The following is a 27,533-nucleotide window of genomic DNA, read 5'->3' on the forward strand; positions in this document are numbered from 1 at the left end:
GAAACTTTCTACTTCACTGAAGAGTGTGCACCACTTGGAACTACCAACTAAGATGATGTGAATTGCCCTGCACTTGACACTCTAATTAGCCCTACAAGAGATTTCAACTCCATTCTACCAAATAATTACAAACAAAAAAAATTGCACAACAATTAATTTCTCTGATTCTTAAATCAAAACTGCTTTTCAGATCTAAATGCCCAAAATTTGCATTAAAATTCCAGACCTTTTAGCCTTAAAGAAATCAGATGGAACATTTACTGTGGACAAATGTTTTCCATCACACATCCACACTGAAATGAAGGAACAGTTATTTAGTGTCTCCACAAAGAAGGTACGTTTGATTGAAAAATTTGATTCTGTTCATACTCTATGAAAATTTCAACATATTAATGATCTGAAGTCCTTCGAAAAATCAATCGTCACAGGTTCTTAAACATTTTGTTCCCATCTTCATTGGGAATTGTTTTTTTCTTCTTCATTTCTGTGATAATTAGAAATGATTTTGATAATAAAAAATCCAGCTACTGGCAAAGCAAACATATTGCCATTTTTTATGCTGAACTTTAAAATGGACTCAAATGGAATGCGGATTTAAAAAAAAAAAAAAAATGTACTTGCAAATTTTGCAAGTTCAGCATTTGGTAGCCCATCAGGCAAAGCCATGCAGCACATACAGCAAACCCATTTTGTAAGCAGTGGAAAAGTATACCATATATAAAACAGAGCAGGAATTAAATGAAAAGGGTAAAGAATAAAAATAATTTTCATTTTGCTAAACATGGGCTTTGAGAACCAATAATGTGGACTGCAGTAAAGCAAGCACCCAAGCCAGAGACCTCCCAAATGAGGCAGCTGTGACGAACCAATCAATGCCACCAGCCCTTAATATCTACTCCACTGCTGCCAGCGTATTCTTCTCCTTGCTTTCACCGGTATCCAAATGCCTTGCCGGCTGTATGGCAAGAAGGTGGTCTGGCATCTCTGCGCACAGTATCCTCTTACTTCTTCCCACTGATGCCATTGGAAACTTTTGATCTTGCACTGCCCTTCTTTCGTCTTGATGTACTGCTGTGGTCTGTGTTGTGATATGTTGTTGGAATGTCTCTGCGTCCTCCTTCAAGAAATTAGAATAACACCACATTAATTAAGACCATATACTACCCAGCTACACCCCTTCCCTACTACTTGCATAACAATAATATACTTAGAAGTGCTCAAACATAAAGAAAATTAAAAAACAAAAAACAGTGCGGCCCCTCTTTCCAGGTCACATTCCATATTATTTATTGCTCCACTCCTCAGCCTGCATAGGAAAGTCTATGCTGGAGTACTGAAATGGAGGCACTGTTTGATAGGTGTACTGCAGCTCCTGGATAAGCAACGCGGAGTTCAGGGTGTGGAACACACTGATCTAACACAAATATTGGTCACTCCATTTACGCTTTGTAAACATGGAGCTGTTGTTGTGTTTCATTTAGTCCCTATATTTAAAGAGAAGGATCAACTATTAAAATAATAAATTTGCATAGTGAGTGGCACTCACATACTTGGCTTTAATGGATTCTGTTAATTGTGGATGTTGGACTCTATCAAGAATGATTGTCATCTCTTATCCCGTTTATGATTTTTAACAGACAGGATGTCAAGAAAGGCTTAAGAAAGTATCGTATTTGGGAACCTAATGGTGGTATCTTTATTGCTGCATTTGTAGATTGAATCATTTTGGTTTCTTTAGACCCGGCCTATTCAAATGGCGGCATGCAAACATGGGGTTTTGCAAATGTATCTAATTTTTACTCCAATGTGAGCCTCGTTACTGACAAGCACTGTTTCCACACTTCTCTTCATGTGAGTGGTTTGCCCTCTACTCGCATGCTTTGATCTTGCGGATTCATGGTTGTTACGAGGGTGACGATCAGCCATTGATGCTCAAAGCAAAGAATGAATTAGGAAGAGTGCACTTGATGAAAATGTACAGAGAAATTGGAATTTTCTTTAAAACTCAATCAAATTAGGCACGGATTGCTTTGCAGGACTACATAACTTTTTTGTAGAATGTAGAGCTCACTATTAACCTGTGGTTGATAATTCTTCTATTTCAGACATTCTGTGTTTGTAATTTTAAACTATCAAGCACAATATTATGTAGTACTGTACACTTACACTGGAGCTGCAATAGTAGTGCTGCTGCCTCACAATAAGATGATCATGGGTTTGTGTCCAGGGTCCTCTTTGTGTGGAGTTTGCAAAGTGCTTTGTGTAGTGAGTAAAGCGCTATATAAACAAAGATTTATTATTATACAGTGGAACCTCGGGTTCACGACCGTAATTCGTTCCAAAACTCTGGTCGCAACATGATTTGGTCGTGACCCGAAGCAATTTCCCCTCATAGGATTGTATGTAAATACAATTAATCCGTTCCGGGCCATACGAGCTGAATGTAAAAAATATATATATATATATATATATATTTCTTTTAAAGATTTTTAAGCACAAAAATAGTTAATTATACCATAGAATGCACAGTGTAATAATAAACTAAATGTAAAAACATTGAATAGCACTGAAAAAACCTTGAACAGAGAAAACTAACATTGCAAGAGTTCACGCTAATAGCCTTACAAACCGATCACTGTAAACACTTTTTTTTTTTTTTTTTTATAATGAGTTTTAAGCACAGGGGAAAAAAAGGAACATTTGAACAAATCTGAACTTTATTAAAAAAACAACCATAAACAACCAAGAACGTAACACTGCAGGAGTTGACGCTAATAGCCTTACAAACCGATCGCTGTAAACACTTTTATTTAATGAGTTTTAAGCACAGGGTAAAAAATGAACATTTGAAAAATCCGTAATTTATACAAAAACTAACCTTGCATGAGTCGAGTTCTGGCATGAAGGAAGTGAGGAGGAACTGGGTGGAGAGGAGATTACAGTTTTGAGATAAATTCCCTCTGTGCGTTGCACGTCTGACCAAGAACAATGTACTTGTACAGGTACAGGGAGAGACTGAACATGTGCGTAAATCACCGGCGCGTACGAACCAGAAGGGAAACGACATAGAGCACAACGAGTTCACAGCAAATGTACAGGGAGAGACTGAACACGTGCGGAAATCATCGGTGCGTATGAACTGGAAGGGAAACTGGCTTGTTCGTCACCCGAGTGTGTGGTCGTGAACAGATGCAAAAAAGTTTGGCGAACTTTTCGGTCGTAACCCGATTTGTACGTGTTCAAAGACGTTCATGACCCGAGGTTCCACTGTACTTGACGATCTGTCAATATCAAGTTTTAAATATTTGGTATTTTTCCTCCACATAAACAAAACATGCAGTGCTAGGACTCTCAGCCTAAATATACCTTCACAGTACTTCAAACCTGATCCAAACTCAACATATGTGAACCACCACCTTTTTATTTAGAAAAAAGGCACCGCTAATAACACATGCGGTTGATTTAAAATAAACCCATGTTCCCTCAGTGTGCAGTAGACATTGCATTCATGTGTGTTAGTCACTGTTATGAATTGTTATGGCTTTGTGCACTGATAGCTTTGATAGCATTGACTGTTTTTTTTTTTATTCTGTTAAATGCACTTTGTGATGCGCCTGGGTCATAGATGACCGAAACATTTTTTTTATTTCAAAAGGGAAACAAATGTTATTGCTAATACTGTGCACTTTTTTGATTTTATGCAATCTGAGATGTGCCTAGGTCAGATATGACTAAAAATGTTTATTTTTTTTATTTCAAAAGTGGTATTTCTACGACCTCAAATTCTGTTCAATTATAGTTTTCTTGTTTTTTATGCAATTTTTGATGTGCCTGTGTCAAATGTGACCAAATTTAAAATGGAAACAATCAACACACTTTGTTTTAATTTAAAATGGAAACAATCAACACACTTTGTTTTTCAATGCTTTCATTTGTGTTGGTTTAAAATTTGTCATTACCTGCTCCTCACCAGCTGTTGAAAATGTCTGGCCCGGATTAATTTCTTGGTTTGAAACTCTGGCCCAACTGAATTTGTAATTGAATAGCCCTGCTCTAGACTATAACCTATGTTCTCCACCATACACAGAAATGGTTCATAGCCGAGTGTGATGTGGTGGAAATAAGAATCTGCACTTCCACATCTGATTCATGTTCCTCACCTAGAAAAAACTTGCAATTTTTCTTCGGATAATGCAAGGGCAGCTGCCCCAAGTGAAGGACTTCACGTATAGCAGGGAATTTCACACATAAAGGCAAAAGTAAATGTGACATTGACTCACAAATCTGAGCAGTGGTAGCAGTTTCATACCAGAATATGGTAGTCAAAAAGGGAATAAGTCCTCTGATGAACTTTCAATATGTCAGTCAGAATACATTCCCATCCTCACCTATGATCATAAGTTCTGGATAGTAACTAAAAGATTGAGACTGCAGGATTGGTGGTCACATTTTCTGTGAATGGCTGGGCAGCTCACTACAAGATGACTCAAGCTCTACTCTGGATTGTGGGGAACCAGTTAAGGGGGTTAGGGCATGCTCCTTTCCTCTCAGAAGTTATAAAAGGCATGGTGAACTAGGGAAAGGCTGAGTGACCTTCCAAAGCAGAGCGAAGGTGAAGTGATAAATATAAATCTCTCTTGCATTTTTTTTCTCTAACTAGTTGTAATTTTCTAAGGCCACAGTTATAGCGCTGATGGTTATCAGATATATGAGAAGTATGTAACTAACCAAGTACTTTTCTGTATACAGTATTCATCTTTTGTAAACCAGGGGCTAATATTAGTGTGCGTTACTCTTGTACATGCTACATATAATTGCCCATATGTAAAACATCCCTACCATAGATAAATTCTTGCTTTTCCTAGTGACTGACCTTGGGAAACTGTATACTATGGAACTGATACAGATAAATAGTAGGAATAATGGGAATTTGGAGTATAAAAATAATTTCTCCAGTTGTACATCCTGTAAAAAGGTAGCTTCAATCAGACTTAAAAGTAACGTTTTGATCTGTAATTTTATACCCGAAAGTTTTTTAAAAACCTAAAAAGCCTTTTAGTAGAGATGCTACATAAATTAAAGTGCAATGTCTGCTCTAATTAAAAGTTACAAGCAAAATGTCTGAATACATATTGAAAGGTAGGGGTAGTTGCAATGATCTTTTACTTTCTTCCCCTACTGGAGCACATGCTATTTAAAACAACTCAAGAACTTTAAGCTCTAAATAAGTGTTTCTTCTCTTGTTTAAATCCAAAGTCTTGTTTAAATGGACAGATAAAAAAAAAAGTATTATAATTATAGGTAAAATACAGTAGAACTTATTTTTATACTTGCAATTTGTGGCAAAAGAAGTACAACTGCAATTTAAATCTAATTCACTTCCAGAAATATATAGGGATATAAAGGTACTTTGGGTTTTTGTATATGTGACAAGAAGTCAGAATTCATTATAGGTAGCAGTGAAGCCTCCAATTCAATAAAAACTGGCATCACTTTACCAATGACGACCAAAACCAAACCTTAAAAAAAAAAAAAAAATCATGTGATTAACTTCTGTTAATTTTTATTTATGCAAGTGCTTCACTTGCACTGGTGGAATATCTATTAATACTTGTGGCACTCTCATCCATTAATCAATTATTCTTCAAATAGAACAATGTTATTTTTGGAGAGCAAATGTTTCTTACTGTACACCAACTTTTGAAAGTTTTTACTGACCAGTGACACCTGCAAATCTTGGATTTCATCCTGGTCATGAGTCTTCATTTAAAATTCCCATCGTACAAACCAGCTCTTTCCATTCTCCTTTTTCAAAGCACCTCCCTGTAATCTGTACCAGTTTACTTTAGTACATGACTCATAATTAATTGATAGAATTCAGCCAGATCTAATTTATTGCTACTTTGAGAACTGAAGTCACACACTAGGTCCTCATGCAGTCCTCTTTGTTCATGACTAAAGAGGTTTAATTCCCTTTTCTTACAAGCGTACGATGAGAGCTTTAGTCCAAGGATACACTTGGATGTTCGTGGTTACTAAACTATCCTCACCAATTTTGTTATTATTTATAGGTTTATACGGTTATAATTGTCACATGTACAGGAGTACAATGAACTTTGTACTTGCATGTGCTAATTAATATTATTATTAGGGTTCCAAATCAGGCCCTAAATCTTTTATTAGAGACATTGGCTTCTCCCACACTGCAAGTTTTCATGAAAGCAAACTGAAATTTTTGCTGCAGAAAAAAATCTTGTCTTCATTTCTAATCTTTAGAACAGTAATTTATGTATTATCTTACAGATAATATATAACATTAAGCCAAACTGTATTTTCATTAACACCATTTGGTTTTCTGCTGCCTTTTTTCACTGTTCAGATCAAGACAAAAAAAGCCCAGTCAAAAATGTAGAGTTGCAGAGGTTTACAACCAAAGGACACATGGAAAACAGTCCCTCCTTGTAATGTGGAGATGCTTTCAGAACATCCAATGAAAGGTTAAAAACAATAAAAAATTATTGGAGCTTGTTAGAGGTAAAACTGTAAAACAGGAGAAGAGAAGACAAAAAAAGAACAATCTGAAAAAAGCCTTTTCTTTGGATGAATATGGTTTTACAATGAAAGATAAGAAAAGTTCAATAGAATATCAAGTGGTTTTTAAGAAACAAAAGAAAAGAAAATGTACAAGGAGGGTGAGAGAGAGAGAGAGAGATAAAGGAGCACAAGTATCTATATACAGTAGCTATTTAAAAAAAAAAAAAAAAAAAAGGAATGGAAAAAGATACTGCATACAGACCAGACAAAAATGGAGGTGTTAAGACAGATGACAATGCGATCTCAGAATTTGTACAAGGTTATTATCAAGAATTACATGAGTTTGGCTGAACAATATTTGAAGCAAAAGCCAAATGATAAACAATACAAAGAATTTACAGAAGTGATGTTCACCGTGTAAATGAAACAGAGGCAATACTAAAAGCATGAAAACAAGGGAAAGCAGTGAATTAAATATTTTTACAGTCATAGGTCTAAAACATTACCTAATATAATTGAAAGACAATGGGAAGGAGAAAAAGGAGATTAAATCCATCACAAAGGTAAAAGGGTGTATGTATGTTAGTCATGGCTTTTGGAAAATTATGGAGCTATTTATACATTAAACATTCCTCATACAGTATATAGGCTTCAATGAGGACCCATACTGAACAGAAGCAAAACAGTATCAAAACATCCATGAAAAAAATCTCAAATTACTTGTGTTGAATAACTCAATTATTAGTCGTATACTTATGTTCCAAATACAGGTATTTTCGCAAACTGTTGAACTAGAAAACTCACTTAAGAACATAAATGGAGATGATTTCCCTCCTCATTCATTGGTCAGGAGTCCTGTCAATTATTAGTTCACTCATTCACTACAATGGTGTTTCACATTATATCAATTTGGCAGACAGGTATGGTCTAAGACAGGTGTACAATTAGAAATAAGATATAAAAATTAAGTCAACACATTATCAGGTGGAAAGTACACCTTGTATGTGTGCATATCAGTGGTGCTTGAAGAAGCCGAAGGTCAACTCACTAGTGCAGCTTCATACACTGCCAATGAAAAACTCAGAAATAATGCAGTTGTGGCTTAATAACCAATGAATGCGGGGAGAGGCGTGTTCTCTATTCAAAACTTCAAACCAATTTGATCCTGCTTCTGTGAGATAGCATTTTCTGGTAGTGGTTTATTTAACAATATTTTAGCCAAAAATAATTGTATTTAGGGCGCTTGGATCATGTGACTATATAAGACCTGGAAAATGTGGCAAAACTACAAGATATATAGTTTACTGTCAAATAAATGCAAAGAGTACGCGACACGTGTTTCGCCCTCATTATGGGCTCATCAGGCGTACACACTGCACTGCACTCCCTCTCGGGAATCGAACCTCGGACGTCAGCGCCAGAGGTGATGCCCCTAACGTTGCGCCACGGCGTGTGGTTCGTTTATTTGACAGCATGTAGACTGCTTGCCATTCTTCCAGCTGGTTCTCCACTGAAGTTCATTCTATAAAGAATTTTGTGATATCCGTTCTCCATGAAAACATGAGTTTTCAAGTGTTTCCTTGTTATCACTGCAAACAGCGGGAAAGTAATGGACATAAATTATATAATTCTTGGATGGGGTATTCCTTTAATAGAAACCTGAAAAGATTTAGTCAGAACTTTGAGAAAAGCAGAAAACACACATACACCATGGAAAGACATAAAACTGAAATGGGCAATTAGGTTTCACAAATAAAATAATATACCGGCAGTGAAGGTGGTCTTAGGTTACAGCAATTCTGTAAATATGAACAGCACATAAAACCCCAGAATTTTTTATTTCAATTCATTTAAATCTTGCGTCTTCTGCTTCTGACCTCCAAATGAAGAAAACTAGTTTTGATACGAATGAATATGTAGAAGCCTTCACTAATGGTGTGGAATAGTAATCCGCACTTTGTCACCATTTTCAATAATTTTGTGCTTTCATGTGCATTTGCTGCCAAATATAACTAGCAACCTGTATAGCCATAAAGTTGACACAGTAAGAAGGAGAGGAGCTCAATCTGCAACTGGCTTTAATTCCTAACATGCTAAGTACTACACTCCTGTGGTACCTGTCACCGAATGTAACTGGCAGCAATGCCAAAAGCTCTGTTACAGATAAGCAGTTTACAATATCCTAATTATGCCACTTGGGGAGTAAAGTGGCTAGGTAAGGAGAATGGCTCTCTTAGTAATCCCCCAACAAAGACAGAGCGTCTTTGCTGAGGAATCAATTGTCAGCAATTGATTTTTTTGTGAAATCATTAAGACTTTTTCAGTTCTATGAGCTACAGAATCATTAAGCATAAACATCATATATTCCATACCTACCCATGGTTCATTTTAGTCTAAACCATCTGTGTTTTGTGATCTACAATGCAGTAATACTAATACAATGACAGCAAAGCAATAAGCATGAAACATAAATCAAAGTATTATGCATTTTTGCAGACAATTCCATTAACTGACACTTTTAATGCAAGTTCTGACTTATATAAAATCAGGTCACGAATGTCAGAAGGAATACAACTTGTTTGTAACCCGAGAGTCACCTGTATAAAAGAGTAAGTATTTAAAAAGAAATGATTTAAAAAAACTTATAGGGGAATATTAGCTGTAAAATAGAAAAAAAGGCAAGCAAAGAGATTCAAATCAGTACAAGAGAGAAAATGCTCTTTTCAAAAATCGTGTCTTAAAAATTTCTAAATAGTAATGAGTAATAACAAAAATTTAAAAAGCTGCATACATTCACACATTATAAATACATGGCTAGATGCTCCCATGAAGAATATATTGTAACGTATTTCAACTGGGTAAGCCTGCGGCTGAATGGCAGATACACTGGGGGTTGCTGACCTTTAACTTGGCATCTTCACTTGGCATTGGAGCTTTTTGGCATGACAGAAGGTGGCAGCAGGCAAATGACACCTATTCATCTGGCAACATTTACCTTGTAACATATATAAGCAACCTAACTCCCAGATGTCCTAAATGATACACGGAGTTTGGTAGTTTGTGACTCATTAGCTTTGAAAAGACATTTGCAGCTGGCGGGAATCTGGCCAAAAGCACTTGTTTCACACATTTCAAAACATGTGTCCTCAATTTTTCCATAAATGAGAGAAGCAGAAGAATAAAATGCTTTAAAAATCATAGGAGTTATAAATAAATAACTAGCAAACTAACTTGCTCTAGGGTGGTGGTGCTAGATGATCATGAAGCTGATGAAAATGCTGTTCTGAGAAACATCTTTCCAGGCTAAAATATTTTTTATGTCAAGCTTTATTCCCCCACACTTAGACCATCACTATACATACTGCCCATCACTCACCCAGAAAACTAGTTTGCTTACTAGGACCCAACATATAGGAACAGAGTGCAGCTATGCAGAAATGAATACAAGTCAGCAAATTTCTAAAAACAGGATAATGAGAGGCGAGGAGCACCTTACATTACATATAACAAGAGAATTTAGTAATGTTATCGGTTTTAAAGTATCATTTTGAAGTGGAAAGGCATCACACATTATTTGCATACAGTAGCCAGTATTTAAAATCTCATAACCTTACCTTTTATGTTTTCAGATCTTAACGATGAACTAATATAATTGATATCTTCTGATTCAGAAAAGGTCTGTAAAACAGAAACAGCATTCAGTCAGAACATGCATGTCTGCCACATTTGTCCAAGCTCTTTGCATGAAAGACCCAAGCAAGAAGAAACTACATGAAATGTATAGAAGTACTTAACCCAGCATAAACAAGATAGTACAGAATTTTCTATTGATCTCACAATGCTTTCCCTATTACTGGAAGAATATCAGGGAAACTCATAAAAAAAGATAAACTTAGTGAAAACTCTTTTTAAAGGTCCTGCTTGTTAAGTATTTTTCCCCACCAGTGTTGCTTTGTGAAAAACACATTTTTTCATTGAGCATTTTCCAAAGAGGAAAAAGTCACTGAGGTGATCAGAACCTGGCAGTCCAGTTGTAAAAGAAGATTATTATAAGCAAGAGTATTATGACAACAAATGCAAGAAAAACCTATAACATCAAAGGTTCACACTGTCACACAACTGGCTAGGACCACATCACAGAGCAGGATGCATTTGCAGGGTTTGTTAAATCTCTTAAAAAAATATCTCCTCAAGTGTAAATTCTAGACCTATACTGCTGGGCTTCAGAAATTTGAAAAAAATCTCTTTTGCTTAAAAGAAAGTATTTTGAAACTTGGTTGTGTGTGTGTGTGCTCTCTCTCACTCGCTCATACACACACACATATATACTAGAAGGTACACCAGTTAGTTGTTCCTGCCTCCTAAAGACTAGATTTGAATGGTGACCCAGTCATTGTCTGCATGGAGTCTGCCTATTCTCCTTAGGTCTGCACCGATATTTCTCCTTGTACTGTGTTTTCCAGTCCACATCCCAAATACACAGATGCCAACACATTGTGAAATGGATGGATAACTAGAAAAACGGCAGCACAATAGAAGATGGCTGGATGGAAGGACAGTGTACGTGCATGTTAGGTTAAACAGCAACTCTAATAAAGTTCTTGGATCTGTGATCCTAAAAAAAAGATTAAGAACGTTTAGATACAGGATGGATGGACAGCTCCCTCTTTCATATATCATGAAGAATTATTGCAAAGTGCCAGCCGAGAGTAGAAGACATGAGCAGGTAATTCAACCCAATGCCCACGGGTGACATCAGCAGCTAAGTGCAGCATGCGTAGTCTTAAGCACTGCACTAAGAATGAAAAGATAGCAGAAAAACACACAATAAATGGTTTAGTTGTTTAAGTGTAATTATGAAAAGCCAAGATACATGATCTAAACAACTGACTATACTATGAGTACTGGGGTCATATGTGGTGGTCTCAGCATATCAGAAAGCTGACCTCCGGGGGAGTTTCATGAACTACAGTCTATTGAAGGAAGGAGCTACAGGGGCTCCTGTATTAGAGTGATCACTTGCATAGGAGGAATCCATTCTGAACAATTCCAAAGAGGGTGATTACTGAATGAGTGTCTACTGAGAAACCATGCTATGTCCAATAGTAAGGTATAAACGGTTGGTTATCGGATTCCTAGTAGAGGGCAAAATCTAACTGTCATCTAACAAAGACTAGTGCCTAATTTCCTCTGTGACAGGCTGGGACTAATGGTGGGAAGATATAAATCTGAGCTTTGACAGAAGAGCATATCATATGATTCAGACTGTATTAATCGATGAAGTGATTGAAAGATATAGTACCATGGAGAACCAGTTTTCACTTGTTGTCTGCGAGTGTAAGAAAAATTTCTTTCAAACTTAAAACGTGTTTTGTCTTGTTTAAATTCACATTACTGTGAAATTACTCTTATCTTTAGAATTCTTTATTTGAAGTGTCTCTTCAAAAGACACAATAGGTAGAGTTTTGGAAATACAGTATTACACTGAAAAATTGGACAGTGACATTTAGGTGTAAATCTCCTACAGGGTCTGCAAACTAGAATACTCCATTGAAGAAGGAAACATCTGGTCTTTTTAATGTCATGACACTAATGACATAGAACCAAAACATCTACTATACTGGCACCAAAGTTATGCATGTTGATCCTCTGTTACCCAAAATGCTAATTCACATCTAAATCTTTTTCTTTAGGACCTTTATTTTTAATTAATGAACATAACTTTTCACAGTATTTTCTCATTCACCTTTTGTCTCTGCCCAGATCTCACTGCATACCATACCATCACATACAAGCAAAGTAAAGTAATTAAGGCCTGCAAGAAAAAAAACAAAAAATACAGTGTTACTAAAATAAAAGCTGAAAAAACCATTATAAATAAAAATGCTATGCACTTATACAAATAAATATTTTCCCTATATTTCATGACTTTTGACAAACAAAACAAATATAAAATACACCTTACCACACAAAGCAGCCAAAGGATTACATACAAGATTTGAGTTTTGGAAAAGAGGTCTTGACCAAATTTAATGCAAACCAAGGCTTCCAGGAAAGCAATAGCTCTGAAAGGAAAATAAAACACCATTATTTAAACAAAAACCTGCTTTATAAAAGATACAAATTCTTAAAAATAGAGTTAAACATGTATGATTATAAAAGCTGAAGTACACAATATTAAATCAAATAAGTCCAGAGTTTCTTTTTTCTTTGCTACTGGTCTTTTCACATTCCTGTACTATACTATTTTATCCTGTATGGAAACTTAAGTGTGGATTTAGGTTCATCTTCAAATGTCCTGTATTTTCAGCACTACAATACATTTATTTATACCGAATGTTATGTAAATCATCAAAAAGAAAAAAAACATACAAATCCACAAATATCGGTCCTCAATTCTAGGCTTATGAAAATGCTCCTAATGTAGTATATAGGAATAAATTATTTGTGAACATAAATGTCAAATCAAATGTCTTTGCCTTGTTTACAGTCATAGAAAGCCACAGCAAGAGGGCAGTAACAGCAGTAAATGAGAATGCACGCCATATCAAAAGCTAATATACTGCAGAGTAAAAGTATAGTATATATACTAAAAGATTCAAATGCTGAAATGTCTCTTATAGCATAGTAAAAATAGCAAAACATTCCAGTGGTCCGTTGTTCATCTGTTCAAACTCTGTATCTGGTGAGAATTCTGAAGGTATAAAATTACATAAATAGCAATGAAAAATAAATTGTATAAAAAACTTTAATACAATAAAGTGGGGAATAAGCAGGAATACACGTGCGACTTTATTGGTAAAAAGAAATATATACTATGTATGTGAATAAACTACAGATGCATAAACAAAATGTAAGTGTTTCATGGAAAAAAAATAAGATATCTATATATTATAAAGTGACAAACAAATTAATACTTCAGAGAAAAAAAAAAAAAACAAACTGGGGGCAGTGGGCACAAAAAAAAAACACCTTTTCACTACAGAGGTAACAATTAAATCGAAAATATGCATCTAATTAAAAGGAAGCTTTTAATCAAAACAGTTCCTCTAATAAATGTCTGCCTGTATATGGCTGACAAGCCCTCCCAAAACAACATGCAGCTAAGTACCCTAAGTTCTTGTCTATAAGCCGGACTCATGTATTAGCCGGAGACCAAAAATCATACGAATTTTTAAAATAAAATCGTATCATAGATAAGCCGGACTCATGGATAAGCCGAATGTACTATAACCTATAACTAATAGAAGGGAGGGAGGTCAGTGGTCTCACTCGCGCCCATTTAATTTCTTTAAGGGGGGAGAGAGTGTGAGATATTGCCGTCTCTCTCACTCCCCGCATGGCGCGGTTGGAGCGGCCGGAGCGCGTTCTTTCTGCTCTGGGCGTCGCCGAGTCAACACGAGCGCGTAGCGGTCATTTAAATTGTGATTTTATATGTAAGCATATTTAAATATATATCGCGGATTTCTGCGGACAATGGGTCTTTTAATTTCTGGTACATGCTTCCTCAGTTGGTTTGCCCAGTTGATTTCATACAAGGGACGCTATTGGCAGATGGCTGAGAAGCTATCCAGCTTACTTTCTCTCTCTCTCTCTCTTGCGCTGACGTAGGGGGGTGTGAGCAGGGGGGCTGTGTGCAGCTGCTTCCTGAAAGAAATGCTGCACGGAGCTTCGCATACTTAAAAGCTCAAAGGGCACGTATTGATTTTTTTTATCTGTCTCTATCTCTCTCTCTTCCTCTCTCTTCCTGCTCCTGACGGAGGGGGTGTGAGCTGCCGCCTTCAACAGCTTTGTACCAGCGGTGCTTCGCATACTTAAAAGCCAAAAAACCCTATTGATTTTTTTTTTTGACTGCTTGCTTTGCACTCCTTTGAAAAGGAAGATATGTTTGCATTCTTTTAATTGTGAGACAGAACTGTCATCTCTGTCTTGTCATGGAGCACAGTTTAAACTTTTGAAAAAGAGACAAATGTTTGTTTGCAGTGTTTGAATAACGTTCCTGTCTCTCTACAACCTCCTGTGTTTCTGCGCAAATCTGTGACCCAAGCATGACAATATAAAAATAACCATATAAACATATGGTTTCTACTTCGCGGATATTCTTATTTCGCGGGTGGCTCTGGAACGCAACCCCCGCGATGGATGTATAAGCCGGATTTATGTATAAGCCGATATTCTATTTTTTCATTTTCACAACTTTTTTCCTTAGATAAGCCGCGGCTTATTGACAAGAACTTAGGGTATATAGAATACTCTACCCAAAAATGATATTTTTCTATTACTTACCACATGTATTTTGTTTTGATTACAAGAATAAAAAATTTAATCCCAACTTTTCTTGCAAAATGAAGACAAAAAATTTGGACATGAGCATCAGTAGGCTTTGCGCCCTAGGAACCAAGCGACCCAAACTATTCACTAACATTTCAGTAATTATTTACTGCTCTGATGCTCATCTTTCTGATCATAAAATAGGTCATTATGATAGCAATTGATAAGATGATTTCATAATTTCAGAATTACGGTATTTGAGGTTTCCTTTAGAGTGTGTTTTTCTCTTGTATGATTTGGTTCAAAAACGAATCAGCACATCATCATCTCATAACAGGCTTGAGTTTTGAGTTCGGTATTTTTCTGTCCGCCGTTTTAGCTCTAGACTGTGCTCAAGAAACCATGACACACAGATACAAACACGGACGTTACATACATGCGTGCGTGCGTATGTACGCAGCATACATGCATGCATACATACATATGCCCATCATCGAGATATCAATGTTTTCGTATCAGGGGACCCTAAAAGGTCAAGATCCACCGAAAACAGGAGATTGAAATTTTTGATAAAATCTAAAGCTTTCACTCCTCCTCCATAGCTGATGTCAAGGTTATGGTGGGGGAGGGCACAAAGCAAAAATGTTTATGATAACATGCAACCCAATAGTGTAAAGGGATGCACAATAGCAAACGATGTGAAAAACATGAGATGATATTTTCATTTTGTCCCAGAGACGTTAATAGTGTCCCCAGATCCACTAAAGCCTCATGGGATTTCTTGTTTGAATTGAAGATTTCTCTCTTACTTTCATTTGGTGGTCAAGAATCCTGTTTTCAATTCAAAAAGGCAATTCCACGAAGCTTTAGTTTAGTACTAGTTTCCTGTTTATGAGGTGTGCCGACTTCCGCAGAAGTATATACAGTATCTATATATATAATTCACTAAGCCGCCGCCAGAGCAAGCAAGACACCCATGAAAACACCCAGAGCAAGCAAGACACCCATGAAAGCACGCAGGAAGGAGCCACGTCCACCAACTCTAAGACCATTAGATACGACGGAAACTCGCCGAGCCACGCCCACCAACTCGGACGCAGCAACTCACAACACCGGGTGTCATTCATGTTCGTCTCTGCTAGACTCCACATGCACCTCTGAGCCACGTTGAGTTTTCATTAGTCAACCTCAGTGGAACCTCGGTTCACACAGAGGCAGCGCCAGAGAGAGACAGAGGCACACACACAGGCAGCGCCAGAGAGAGACAGAGGCACACACACAGGCAGCGCGAGAGAGAGAGCCACGCACACACACACACAGGCAGCACCAGAGAGAGACAGAGGCACACACACAGGCAGCGCCAGATGAGAGACAGAGGCACACACACAGGCAGCGCCAGAGACAGACAGAGGCACACACACAGGCAGCGCCAGAGACAGAGAGCCGTGCACACACACAGGGAGCGCCAGAGAGAGACAGAGGCACACACACAGGCAGCGCCAGAGAGAGACAGAGGCACACACACAGGCAGCGCCAGAGACAGACAGAGGCACACACACAGGCAGCGTGAGACAGAGAGCCGTGCACACACACAAGGAGCGCTAGAGAGAGAGCCGTGCACACACACAAGGAGCGCCAGAGAGAGACAGAGGCAACACACAGGGAGCGCCAGAGAGAGACAGAGGCGCACACACACAGGCAGCGCCAGAGAGAGACAGAGGCACACACACAGGCAGCGCCAGAGAGTGACAGAGGCACACACACAGGCAGCGCCAGAGACAGACAGAGGCACACACACAGGCAGCGCCAGAGACAGACAGAGGCACACACACAGGCAGATCCAGAGAGAGACAGAGGCACACACACAGGCAGCGCGAGAGAGAGACAGAGGCACACACACAGGCAGCGCGAGAGAGAGAGCCACGCACACACACACACAGGCAGCACCAGAGAGAGACAGAGGCACACACACAGGCAGCGCCAGATGAGAGACAGAGGCACACACACAGGCAGCGCCAGATGAGAGACAGAGGCACACACACAGGCAGCGCCAGAGACAGACAGAGGCACACACACAGGCAGCGCCAGAGACAGAGAGCCGTGCACACACACAGGGAGCGCCAGAGAGAGACAGAGGCACACACACAGGCAGCGCCAGAGAGAGACAGAGGCACACACACAGGCAGCGCCAGAGACAGACAGAGGCACACACACAGGCAGCGTGAGACAGAGAGCCGTGCACACACACAAGGAGCGCTAGAGAGAGAGCCGTGCACACACACAAGGAGCGCCAGAGAGAGACAGAGGCGCACACACACAGGGAGCGCCAGAGAGAGACAGAGGCGCACACACACAGGCAGCGCCAGAGAGAGACAGAGGCGCACACACACAGGCAGCGCCAGAGAGAGACAGAGGCGCACACACACAGGCAGCGCCAGAGAGAGACAGAGGCACACACACAGGCAGCGCCAGAGAGTGACAGAGGCACACACACAGGCAGCGCCAGAGACAGACAGAGGCACACACACAGGCAGCGCCAGAGACAGACAGAGGCACACACACAGGCAGCGCCAGAGACAGACAGAGGCACACACACAGGCAGCGCCAGAGACAGACAGAGGCACACACACAGGCAGCGCCAGAGACAGACAGAGGCACACACACAGGCAGCGTGAGACAGAGAGCCGTGCACACACACAAGGAGCGCTAGAGAGAGAGCCGTGCACACACACAGGCAGCACCAGAGAGAGACAGAGGCACACACACAGGCAGCGCCAGAGAGAGAAGAGGCACACACACAGGCAGCGCCAGAGAGAGACAGAGGCACACACACAGGCAGCGCCAGAGAGAGAAGAGGCACACACACAGGCAGCGCCAGAGAGAGAGCCGCGCACACACACAGGCAGCGCGAGAGAGAGACAGAGGCACACACACAGGCAGTGCGAGAGAGAGGGGGCTGGACTCATAAGGTAGGAAGGCAGTTAAAGAATGCACTGGGCTTGATTTTGTTTTCACTTCTGTTTACAGCGATCGGTTAGTAGTGTGCATTGTTGCAATGTTACTTTTCTTGGTGGATTATTAAATTACGGATTTTTTCAAATGTTCATTTTTTCCCATGTGCTTAAAACTCAAAAAAAAAAAAAAAAAAAAAAAAAAAAAAAAAAAAAAAAAAAAAAAAGGTGTTTTTAGCCAGCGGTTGGTAGCGCTATAGCGCAAACTATTGCAGTGTTAGTTTTCTCTGTTGTTCAAGGTTTTCTCAGTGTTATTCAATGTTTTTACATTTAATTTACTATTATGCTGTGCATTCTATGGTTTAATTAACTATATTTGTGCTTAAAAACTTAAAATAAATATTTACATAAAGTTCGTACAGTCTGGAACTGATTAATTGTATTTACATACAATCCTATGGGAGAAATTGCTTCGGTTCACGACCAAATCGGTTTACAACCAGAGTTTTGGAACGAATTATGGTTGTGAACCAAGGTTCTACTGTATTCTTTTTGGTTATGACGCACCACCGTGTCCACCATCGCAAACTGTTTTGCACGCCATGGTCTTAGAGTTGGTGGGCGGGTCTCTGTCAGTTGCTCTTGCGACTGGGCACATGACCAGGCAGTGTGTGTGCTTCCGAGTGCGAGGGTGGACGCGACAGGACCATCTAAGAGAAATCATGTCGTGGATGTGAATCACTGTATGCAGCGTGTAAAACAGTTTGTTTGTCACGGATGTGAATTGCTGTATGCAGCGTGTAGAACAGTTTGCGAGGGGTATCCCATGGTCTTACAGTTGGTGGGTGGGTCTCTGTTAGTTGCTCTTGCGAGCAGGCACATGACCAGGCAGTGTGTATGCTTCGAGAGCGAGGGCGGACGCGACAGCACCATCTAAGAAGAATCATATTTGTCGCGGATATGAATTGCTGTATGCAGCGTGTAAAACAGTTTGCGAGGGGTATTCCATGGTCTTAGCAGTGTCTATACTTCGATGTGAATTGCTGTATGCATCTTGTAAAATGCTGTATTGTATGTTGCCCTCTCCAGAGTTACATCTTTTCATTCACCTACAGTCGTATCCTCAAAACCAACCCCATTTGGACAACTGTGTCTTTCAGGAAGTGTTCACCCATCAATACATAATTATGCGGCGTAGGCTTGGGCGGCACGGTGGCGCAGTGGGTAGCGCTGCTGCCTCGCAGTTGGGAGACCTGGGTTCGCTTCCCGGGTCCTCCCTGCGTGGAGTTTGCATGTTCTCCCCGTGTCTGCGTGGGTTTCCTCCGGGCGCTCCGGTTTCCTCCCACAGTCCAAAGACAAGCAGGTTAGGTGGATTGGCGATTCTAAATTGGCCCTAGTGTGTGCTTGGTGTGTGGGTGTGTTTGTGTGTGTCCTGCGGTGGGTTGGCACCCTGCCCGGGATTGGTTCCTGCCTTGTGCCCTGTGTTGGCTGGGATTGGCTCCAGCGGACCCCCGTGACCCTGTGTTCGGATTCAGCAGGTTGGAAAATGGATGGATGGATGGAAATGGAGGCTAGTTTAACAATATTTTAGCAAGAAAAACATTTGTTATGCACATTTTCGACTTGCCACTAGATAACTAATGGATTATGTGATATAAGTAACACAAGATATTTCCCATTGTTTACCACACTGTACATCATTGTCTTTTAATATATCATAAAACATTCTTTCTCATCTGTATAAAAATAAGATTAAAGTTTGTTCTTAGCCATCACTATAAGGTACATGGAAAATGTAATATAACATATTTTTGGGTGGAGTATCCCTTTAAGTACACTAAATTTATAGATTTTTCAATCTATTGTTATTACACTTGTGTGTCTAAATGAAAAACATGAACTGTGAGTTACTTTTGGGGGTGGGGTTTTAGATATAATTCTGACTATGAACACGTGTTTTTTTATTTTCAGGTTATTGACATCAGAGTTTGCTTGCCATGTCACATAAGCCTAAACCGAACACCAATTGCTGAAAATCTTCCACTATTTATTTAACTCTGTAACAGAACATCCACATTTTCCACCAATTTTAAAATCATTCTTTATGTTTATGTCACAGTGTTGCCACTTCGGCTCAGATTGCTTGTATCAGAAAGACAGAACATCTCAGTTCCTTAATTTGGGTAGCTATCTAAAAACCTTAGGATTTTCAATCACGCTGAAACTTTAAATAAAGTAATCAACAATGTCAATAGGTTTAGGATAACACCATTTATTCACTACTTGAAAATTCTGCACTGTATAACCAACAGACAGTTCTTTACCACTGTGAAGCAATAGTTAAGAAGAATTCTAGATGTCTGATGGGTAGCATAGGGACTGCATGTTTTCCAAGTCTGTGTGGGCTTTCCCCTGGGTACTCTGATTTTCTTTCTTGAAAGATGCACATATTAAGGTTAACTGGTGATTCCAAACCAACCCTGTGTGAGTGTGTGTGTGTGCCAATTGTGTCCTGCAAATGGAGTGCTATCCTATACAAGACCATTTCCTGTCTTGCACTCGGTGCTACCAGAGTGACCTCTGCCACCCAGACCTGAATTAGCCAAGTTTTAGAAATGTTATATTAAATATGTGGTTTCTCCCACACTGTGGATGAGGATTTTCTGAAAATCAAGTAACTGCTACAAGGGTAAAAGATTATGAATAAAAGTACCTGTTAAAGAAAGCTCACTCTCAAAAATAATTCAAAATTAAAATTTCTAGAAAACAGTGCCACAGTAAATTTTTAATTTGGGTGTACTCTGCAGAGCCAGGTATCTGTAAAAGTGTGCAGCCAACACAAAAGAACCCCCTTTAACTAGAATGTTTAAGAGAATACTATAACCTAATAAAGGCAACTCATGAATTTGCTTAAGATAAACCACATATATAGTGGGGCAAATAAGTATTTAGTCAGCCACCAATTGTGCAAGTTCTCCCACTTAAAAAGATGAGAGAGGCCTGTAATTTTCATCATAGGTATACCTCAACTATGAAAGACAAGATGAGAAAAAAAAATCCAGAAAATCACATTGTCTGATTTTTTTTTTTTTGTGTGCGGGTCAGGCCAAGGCTGGGTGCGTCCCTGGAATCTCCACCATAAAAATAAATCACGGTCTTCTCGACGGTGTGAATCTTAGCGGCACTGGACCGCTATAGCGTTATTCATTTCTCCTTGCTACTGATTGACTGTGATGCATCTCCAGCTGAGTGTTCTTTTGCTTTCCATTTTGTTCCTCTGAACCCTTAAACTGCCACAATTGGCTATAGTTGTTTCCCAGTGCTATTTGAGAGCACGCAGGAGCTGATCAGTCAGTGCCGTACATTTGTTGAGCAGCCAGCTCATGACCACTGCCAGCCCCTTGTGAGCAGGGGGGCTGAACGCACACTTAGAAGACACGGACACTCCTCAAAAATAACCCTCTGCCTGTCTGTGTCCGGGTCATGTTCCACAACAGAATTACTTCTATCAAAATTCACTATTTTGTCATGTTTATGAATCTAACTCTAGTAATGAATTATCCTCTCTACGTATGACAAAAAGAAAAATATTGTGATCACTGAAAATTGTGCTTTGTTATTATTGCTTGTATTATTTCGCAGTGCTCAAACAGTATTCACTAAAAACGGTTCAGTATGTACTGAATTTAACAAAACCACTGTTCTCAGAAGACTACTATATTGTTGCTTTTTCTGCTGCTGTCCAGTGAACAAAGCATAATACTCTTTATTTAGTACATAATCTCTTTAAATCTCAGGTGTCTTATGTGGTAAGGCAGATTAGGTACTTACCCAAAAACCCAGCACTGAGTTCCAACCCTTTTACACTGTGTATCTGTAAGGTATGCATAATATTGTCTAGAAAAATTAAAGAAACAAACACATAAATAAATAATCACGAATTAGATGGAGATCATCTGTCCTGATAAACAAAGCTAAAGTATATTTAGCTTATTATCAGGCAGTCTGATCAACTCCACAAGGAAAAGCACGTAAATCATAAGGACTTATTTTACCTGGAATACTAGACTATTAGATCATACATTTGTTTTAATGTCACACTTCAAATAATAAACCAGAGGGGGTAAACGTTGAACATTATTCAAGTTATTGTCTGTTTTTTACCTGCATTTTTTATTACTCTTTAATTTAATATTTTTTGCTGCTGGAGTATGGGAATTTCCCCCTGGGATTAATAAAGTATCTATCTATCTAATATTCTGAAGAAACTTTCTAAGTAAACATGAGACAGTGAAACGTACCTCACAGTGGGTGCTGTAATGATTCCAATAAAGAGGATTCTGCACCAGCTTAAAGGATGACAAGCTTGGAACACAAAGATATGCTTCAGGAAGAACGTATTTAATTCTGTTAACTGGAAAAACAGCAACAAAAGCCCACATATTACAACACAGTCCAAAGGAAATCGTGAAATCAAATGTAGCAGTGCCCAATCTAACTTATTCTGCAATATGCATTTCTAAATAAAGCAGGGATTATTTTTATTGGAACAAATTGATCTGACACTGTAAAATTGAACACTCAGATGAAATCTACAGATTTTTCCCACCTTTTTATATATAGATGAGATGAACCACAGTATAGAGAAACCTACTCATTCCATCTAACTATCATTCTGACACACAAATACAAAAAAACAGTAAATCAATTCCTGCATGAAAAAAATTCAAGTCTACAAAAAAAGTCCTGTTTGTTGATAATGTTTGTGTTTTAAGACTATATCTCCCATATCTAACACTGCTTAGGAAAGTCTACCAATCAATCAGTTTAACCTTGTATCTTTTACAAAGCACACATCACACAATTCTTCATTAGGCAAAAAGAGTACCAATCTCCATGCTCTTGTGTTGGGTGACACTAACTTATATGATATTCACTGATCTGCTTTGTTGTGTTTTAATACTACTAATTCTCAAGTATTAAGTACAAAGCTGATTATACAAAGATGGTGTTTTAAGAATCCAGATTTACTAGCTAAGTCCTTAATCATGCAGGAATGTGCCCTGAATGGGACACCAGTAGAGAAAAACATCTTAAAAATGTGGATCACATGTGGAGCATAACCCCTACTAACCCATTCAAACATAACATGACCAATTCATGAACTTACCTGCCAGATTATCATAAATAGGTATATTCCTGCCACCCTCTGAAAGGATGATTTGGGGTCAAACCATCGGACATAAGTCCAGCTGGCTGGGGTGAACTGAAGAACAGCTCTTTTTATCTTCCCTGTGGTTGTATGAATATCTCTGCAACAGACCAAAAAACACACATTATTGACTACTGACTTAATGTCAGTTTTAATGTGAATTCCATTGATGGGCCCTACACCAACCAACAATATCATCACCATCATTTTCCAACCCACTATATCCTAACACAGGGTCACGGGGGTCTGCTGGAGTCAATCCCAGCCAACACAGGGTGCAAGGCACGAACAAATCCCAGCCCACCGCAGGGCACAAACACACACACTCCAAGCACACGCTTAGGACAATTTAGGATCGCCAATGCACCTAACCTGCATGTCTTTGGACTGTGGGAGGAAACCCACGCAGACACGGGGAGAAAATACAAACTCCATGCAGGGAGGACCCGGGAAGCGAACCTAGGTCTCCTTACTGCGAGGCAGCAGCGCTACCACTGCGCCACCGTGCCACCCAACCAACAATTAAAGTAAAAAACCTAACCAATTCAAATGCAATCATCCATCCATTATCCAACCCGCTGAATCCGAACACAGGGTCACGGGGGTCTGCTGGAGCCAATCCCAGCCAACACAGAGCACAATGCAGGGAACCAATCCCGGGCAGGGTGCCAACCCACCGCAGGACACACACAAACACACCCACACACCAAGCACACACTAGGGCCAATGTAGAATCACCAATCCACCTAACCTGCATGTCTTTGGACTGTGGGAGGAAACCCACGCAGACACGGGGAGAACATGCAAACTCCACGCAGGGTGGACCCGGGAAGCAAACCCGGGTCTCCTAACTGCGAGGCAGCAGCGCTACCACTGCGCCACCCAACCAACAATTAAAGTAAAAAACCTAACCAATTCAAATGCAATCAACCAAACAATACTCATATTTCATGGATGGAGAAGTACTACAAAATGAATCAAACAAGTAACCATTCAATTTTACTGAACTTTAGATACAAATAGAAAGATATATTAGTATGTGACGAAAAGACATTTCTCCATTTTATACTTAAGCAAGCAATGTAAAATATAAATAAGTGTGAATAATACTGTTAGATCTCAATGACTGAAAATAGTTGTGAAAATATCTGAAGATACATTGTTAAGATCATTAATGCCTTTGTTTACTAAGAGGTGAATATTGTACCTCTAAGGAGAAAGCCTAAGTTGCCTTTCTGCATGGTATCCTTTATTTTCTTACCAGCTTCTGAAAAGAATGGAATGCCATACCTCTGGAAGCTATTTTGCTGCTACTGCAACAGTCCACCATATGTCCAATATGATGTGTACACTTTACATAACCTACTTTTTCTTATTTAAACCAGGATATTAAATGTAATTTCCACAATATATTTTTCTCCAGTTGCAGTCAAGATCTTTATAAGGTGTGTCAACACTGCTTTCTTGTTTGGATTTCAATTGTTTTAAAAGTAGTCTGCTTATATGATGGTCAGTTACATACTGTACTATAGCTATGATTGCTCTATGAAACACCTTGTGAAACAGCATGCTGTAACTGTTGGTATGGAATATTGCGTGAAATGTGGGATCGATTTATGCAAATTTAATATCTGGCTTTTGTGAAATATAATCCTTACTTAAATTAGTATTTCAGGATATTTTTACTGACAAAATCCAGCAGAATATTTCTTAAAGTCTGCCACATGCACTTACTTAATGCTTGCCCAGTGGTATGCCCTTATCTCAAGAAAGCGGCACACAGTCATTCCAAGCCAAATTCCGCCGCCATTGCATAGAAGAATGTCCAGTATTACTTGATCCCACCAACATTCAGCAAAATTGGGTAGTAGGTGCATGAAAAAGAGCTGTCAGGAAAAATAAACAAACAACACCAATAAGAGACTGCATACTTTTTACTGAAACAAGCTACTTAGGTTAACATGGCCGCTTGTGGGAGTGCACAGGTGACACCTCTGCGATAGACTGGTGCCACCAAGATAAGCACCAGCTCCTTGTGATCTTGAACTGGGCTAAGTGGGCATGAGATTGTATCTTGAATAGGGTGTGAATACAGTAATATTATGTGTGTTTTATTAAGAGCAAGAGGTTTATTAAAGTATTTTATTAAACAAGTCAAATGGGGCATAGTTTAAAATTAATTAACTTGTCTTCATTTGTTTCAGAAATTAATGGAGTCTATATGTGAAACTTTCAGAATCACTTTCTTATAAAAACAACCATCAGGAACTACTGTAATTTCAAATGATAAAATGGGGAGGGTACGTCATGACAGAGAAACTTTGGCATCCATCATGTATTCTCTAATGTAAATTCAGGAATATATCCAAATAGTTGGAAATATAACTGCACAAGGGATAGTACTGAAGGATAATTAAAATATTACTATGTATCCCAGATCACCAAAATAACTAGCAAAAGCAAGCTTTGGTGGTGTGCTCCTTGTGTAATACTGTAAATATTGGACAATACTGTCATCATGGCCAAGGTAGGAACCAACTCTTGACGAGGCAAAAGTCTATCACGGGGTCCACTCACAAAAACAGTCATGCTTCCTCTTACATGGGGCCAATTTAGACTTAGTATTTAATCTACAAGACAGAAGGAATTACCCATTATTTTACAGTACAGACAGAAAGATTATGTGCAAACTACTCAAAGTCAGCAACTATGAATGGGATTCAAACTTGTGACACTGGACTCACCCAAAGCAACATCACTAAATATTGAGGGATCATGCTGCTTCCAGTTAAATATAAAGTCAAAGAAAAATAAGGCTACCTATAGATAATACATGGAGTACAAACTTAATTTTATTAACTAGACACTTTAATAATGACAGGCAATCACTACAGGAAAACACTGTCCGCAGAATAGCAATGGAACCTGACAGTTGATCTGTCATCTTGCTGAAAACAATGATGCTAATTTGTTCTTAATCATGTTATAAAGGCAGGACTAGAAGTGAAATAATTCAGCAAATGTTTTAATTTTTCAAATTCTATTTTCTTGGTAATTTACTATACCTCTGTCAGCTCCCATGTTATGCTGATTGTCCAGCACAGCCCATAGCTGCGGATCAGTAGTGCCTTCATTGCCCAACCCCAAAAATGTCCAAAAGCAAAGATGTCAAAATGACTAAGAATTCGCTCCCAGGTGATGACATGACAGTTTACTGCATACTCCTATAGTAAAGCACAATCAAGAGATATAAATGTGAAAGACGGTTACAGCTAGAAACATGTAAGAATAAACATTAAGATCATCCTAATTAATTCTTGAATGAAGAAGTTTACATTTCTTACACAGCAGCAGAAAGTGCAATTTATCATTATATTTTAAGCAAGAAAAATCTACAAGGATGTACAAAAATATAAATTCATTCTGAAAGCTATTTCAAATGTCCTCTATAAATAATGTAAATAAAGTTACTTACTGACTTATGAATCAATTGACATAAAAAAGGTTTTTAAATGGATTACAGGGATGAGACATCACTTAATCCACTGGTACAATAATTACACTCTGCAAAGTGACCTGAGACAGAATTTACCACGAAAGATACAGTAATGGTACAATTAAAGAGTGGGTCTTGAAGCAGAAAGGCAGCATTTTCAAATCTCACTCACTCCTGGCTGCCTGCGCTCATTAATTATTAGAATATGAATGAGGTTATTGTCAGTGCTGGTGGGAATTATGTACAAAGAAAACAGTTGTTAGTAATAAGATCAAAGAGAAAGAATTTCCATATAACATTTGCAATCTTTTGTTGCTACAACAGAAGTAGACATTGCTGGAGAAAAATATTGAGTTCCCTTTTCTGTGCAAATCACCACTTAAAATAACTAAAAATCACTGGCAATCAGTAGAATACATTGGAGCTAATTGTTTCAATTGTTGCAAAGCCAGGAATACTGTGGAATAGTTAATTAGATCATTTTGTTATGTCCAGCTGATGGTGTTCCAAGGATATTGAGTCTGAAGAGAATTAACTAATCTTGCTCGACATGATTTTTTTCTTTTCAGGATAGATGTGATATGGAGAAAATGCTTCAGTCTTTTGACTTGACTTATTTATTGAAATGGTGTGGTAGATATTGTTTTAGAATTAGCACATTTCATAAAAACTAATTAGCTTTTGTATACTTTTACTTTTTCCTAACAGTAACTATACAGTGTGGGTTTAAATATTGTTAACGTGAAATATAACTTACATTGCTTAATGGACTGAAGATGATAATATAATACAAAGGTGTTCATATTGCAATCATTGAAAGCACTGCCTGTGAGTAAGGTTGCAGTCATATCCAAAAAAGTGTACCCAACTGTCAGTCAAATTTACTACACAGAGTTTGTCAAACCCCTTATCAAGAACATGCGTTGGTATTAATGTTTGAGGATGTACCTCTGTCAGTTGAATTGATTATACTTAAACAAAATTTAAAGAAAACAGAATAAATGACAATAAGATGAAAAGAAGAAAATGTGAAAAAAAAAAATGTTCATATATTAGTACACAAGGGAGG

At 38.7% G+C, this 27,533-nt stretch overlaps 1 protein-coding gene across 1 annotated transcript in view; it reads right to left on the reverse strand.

The window, feature by feature from the left end:
- Positions 1 to 235: 235 nt before the first annotated feature.
- LOC114663486 (phosphatidylserine synthase 1-like) overlaps positions 236 to 27,533 on the reverse strand; it is a 38,936-nt gene continuing 11,638 nt past the window's right edge. The window contains exons 5-13 of the mRNA XM_028817243.2: positions 26,034 to 26,192; positions 24,703 to 24,854; positions 22,927 to 23,068; positions 22,058 to 22,170; positions 21,588 to 21,653; positions 12,500 to 12,599; positions 12,281 to 12,349; positions 10,149 to 10,212; positions 236 to 1,117 (exon numbers count right to left, since the gene is read on the reverse strand). Of these exons, the coding sequence (XP_028673076.1) occupies positions 1,002 to 1,117; positions 10,149 to 10,212; positions 12,281 to 12,349; positions 12,500 to 12,599; positions 21,588 to 21,653; positions 22,058 to 22,170; positions 22,927 to 23,068; positions 24,703 to 24,854; positions 26,034 to 26,192 (981 nt within the window). The 3' untranslated portion in view covers positions 236 to 1,001. The remainder of the gene's footprint in view (positions 1,118 to 10,148; positions 10,213 to 12,280; positions 12,350 to 12,499; positions 12,600 to 21,587; positions 21,654 to 22,057; positions 22,171 to 22,926; positions 23,069 to 24,702; positions 24,855 to 26,033; positions 26,193 to 27,533) is intronic.

This window comes from Erpetoichthys calabaricus, chromosome 13 (assembly GCF_900747795.2).
Source record: "Erpetoichthys calabaricus chromosome 13, fErpCal1.3, whole genome shotgun sequence".
NCBI classification, from domain to species: domain Eukaryota; kingdom Metazoa; phylum Chordata; class Cladistia; order Polypteriformes; family Polypteridae; genus Erpetoichthys; species Erpetoichthys calabaricus.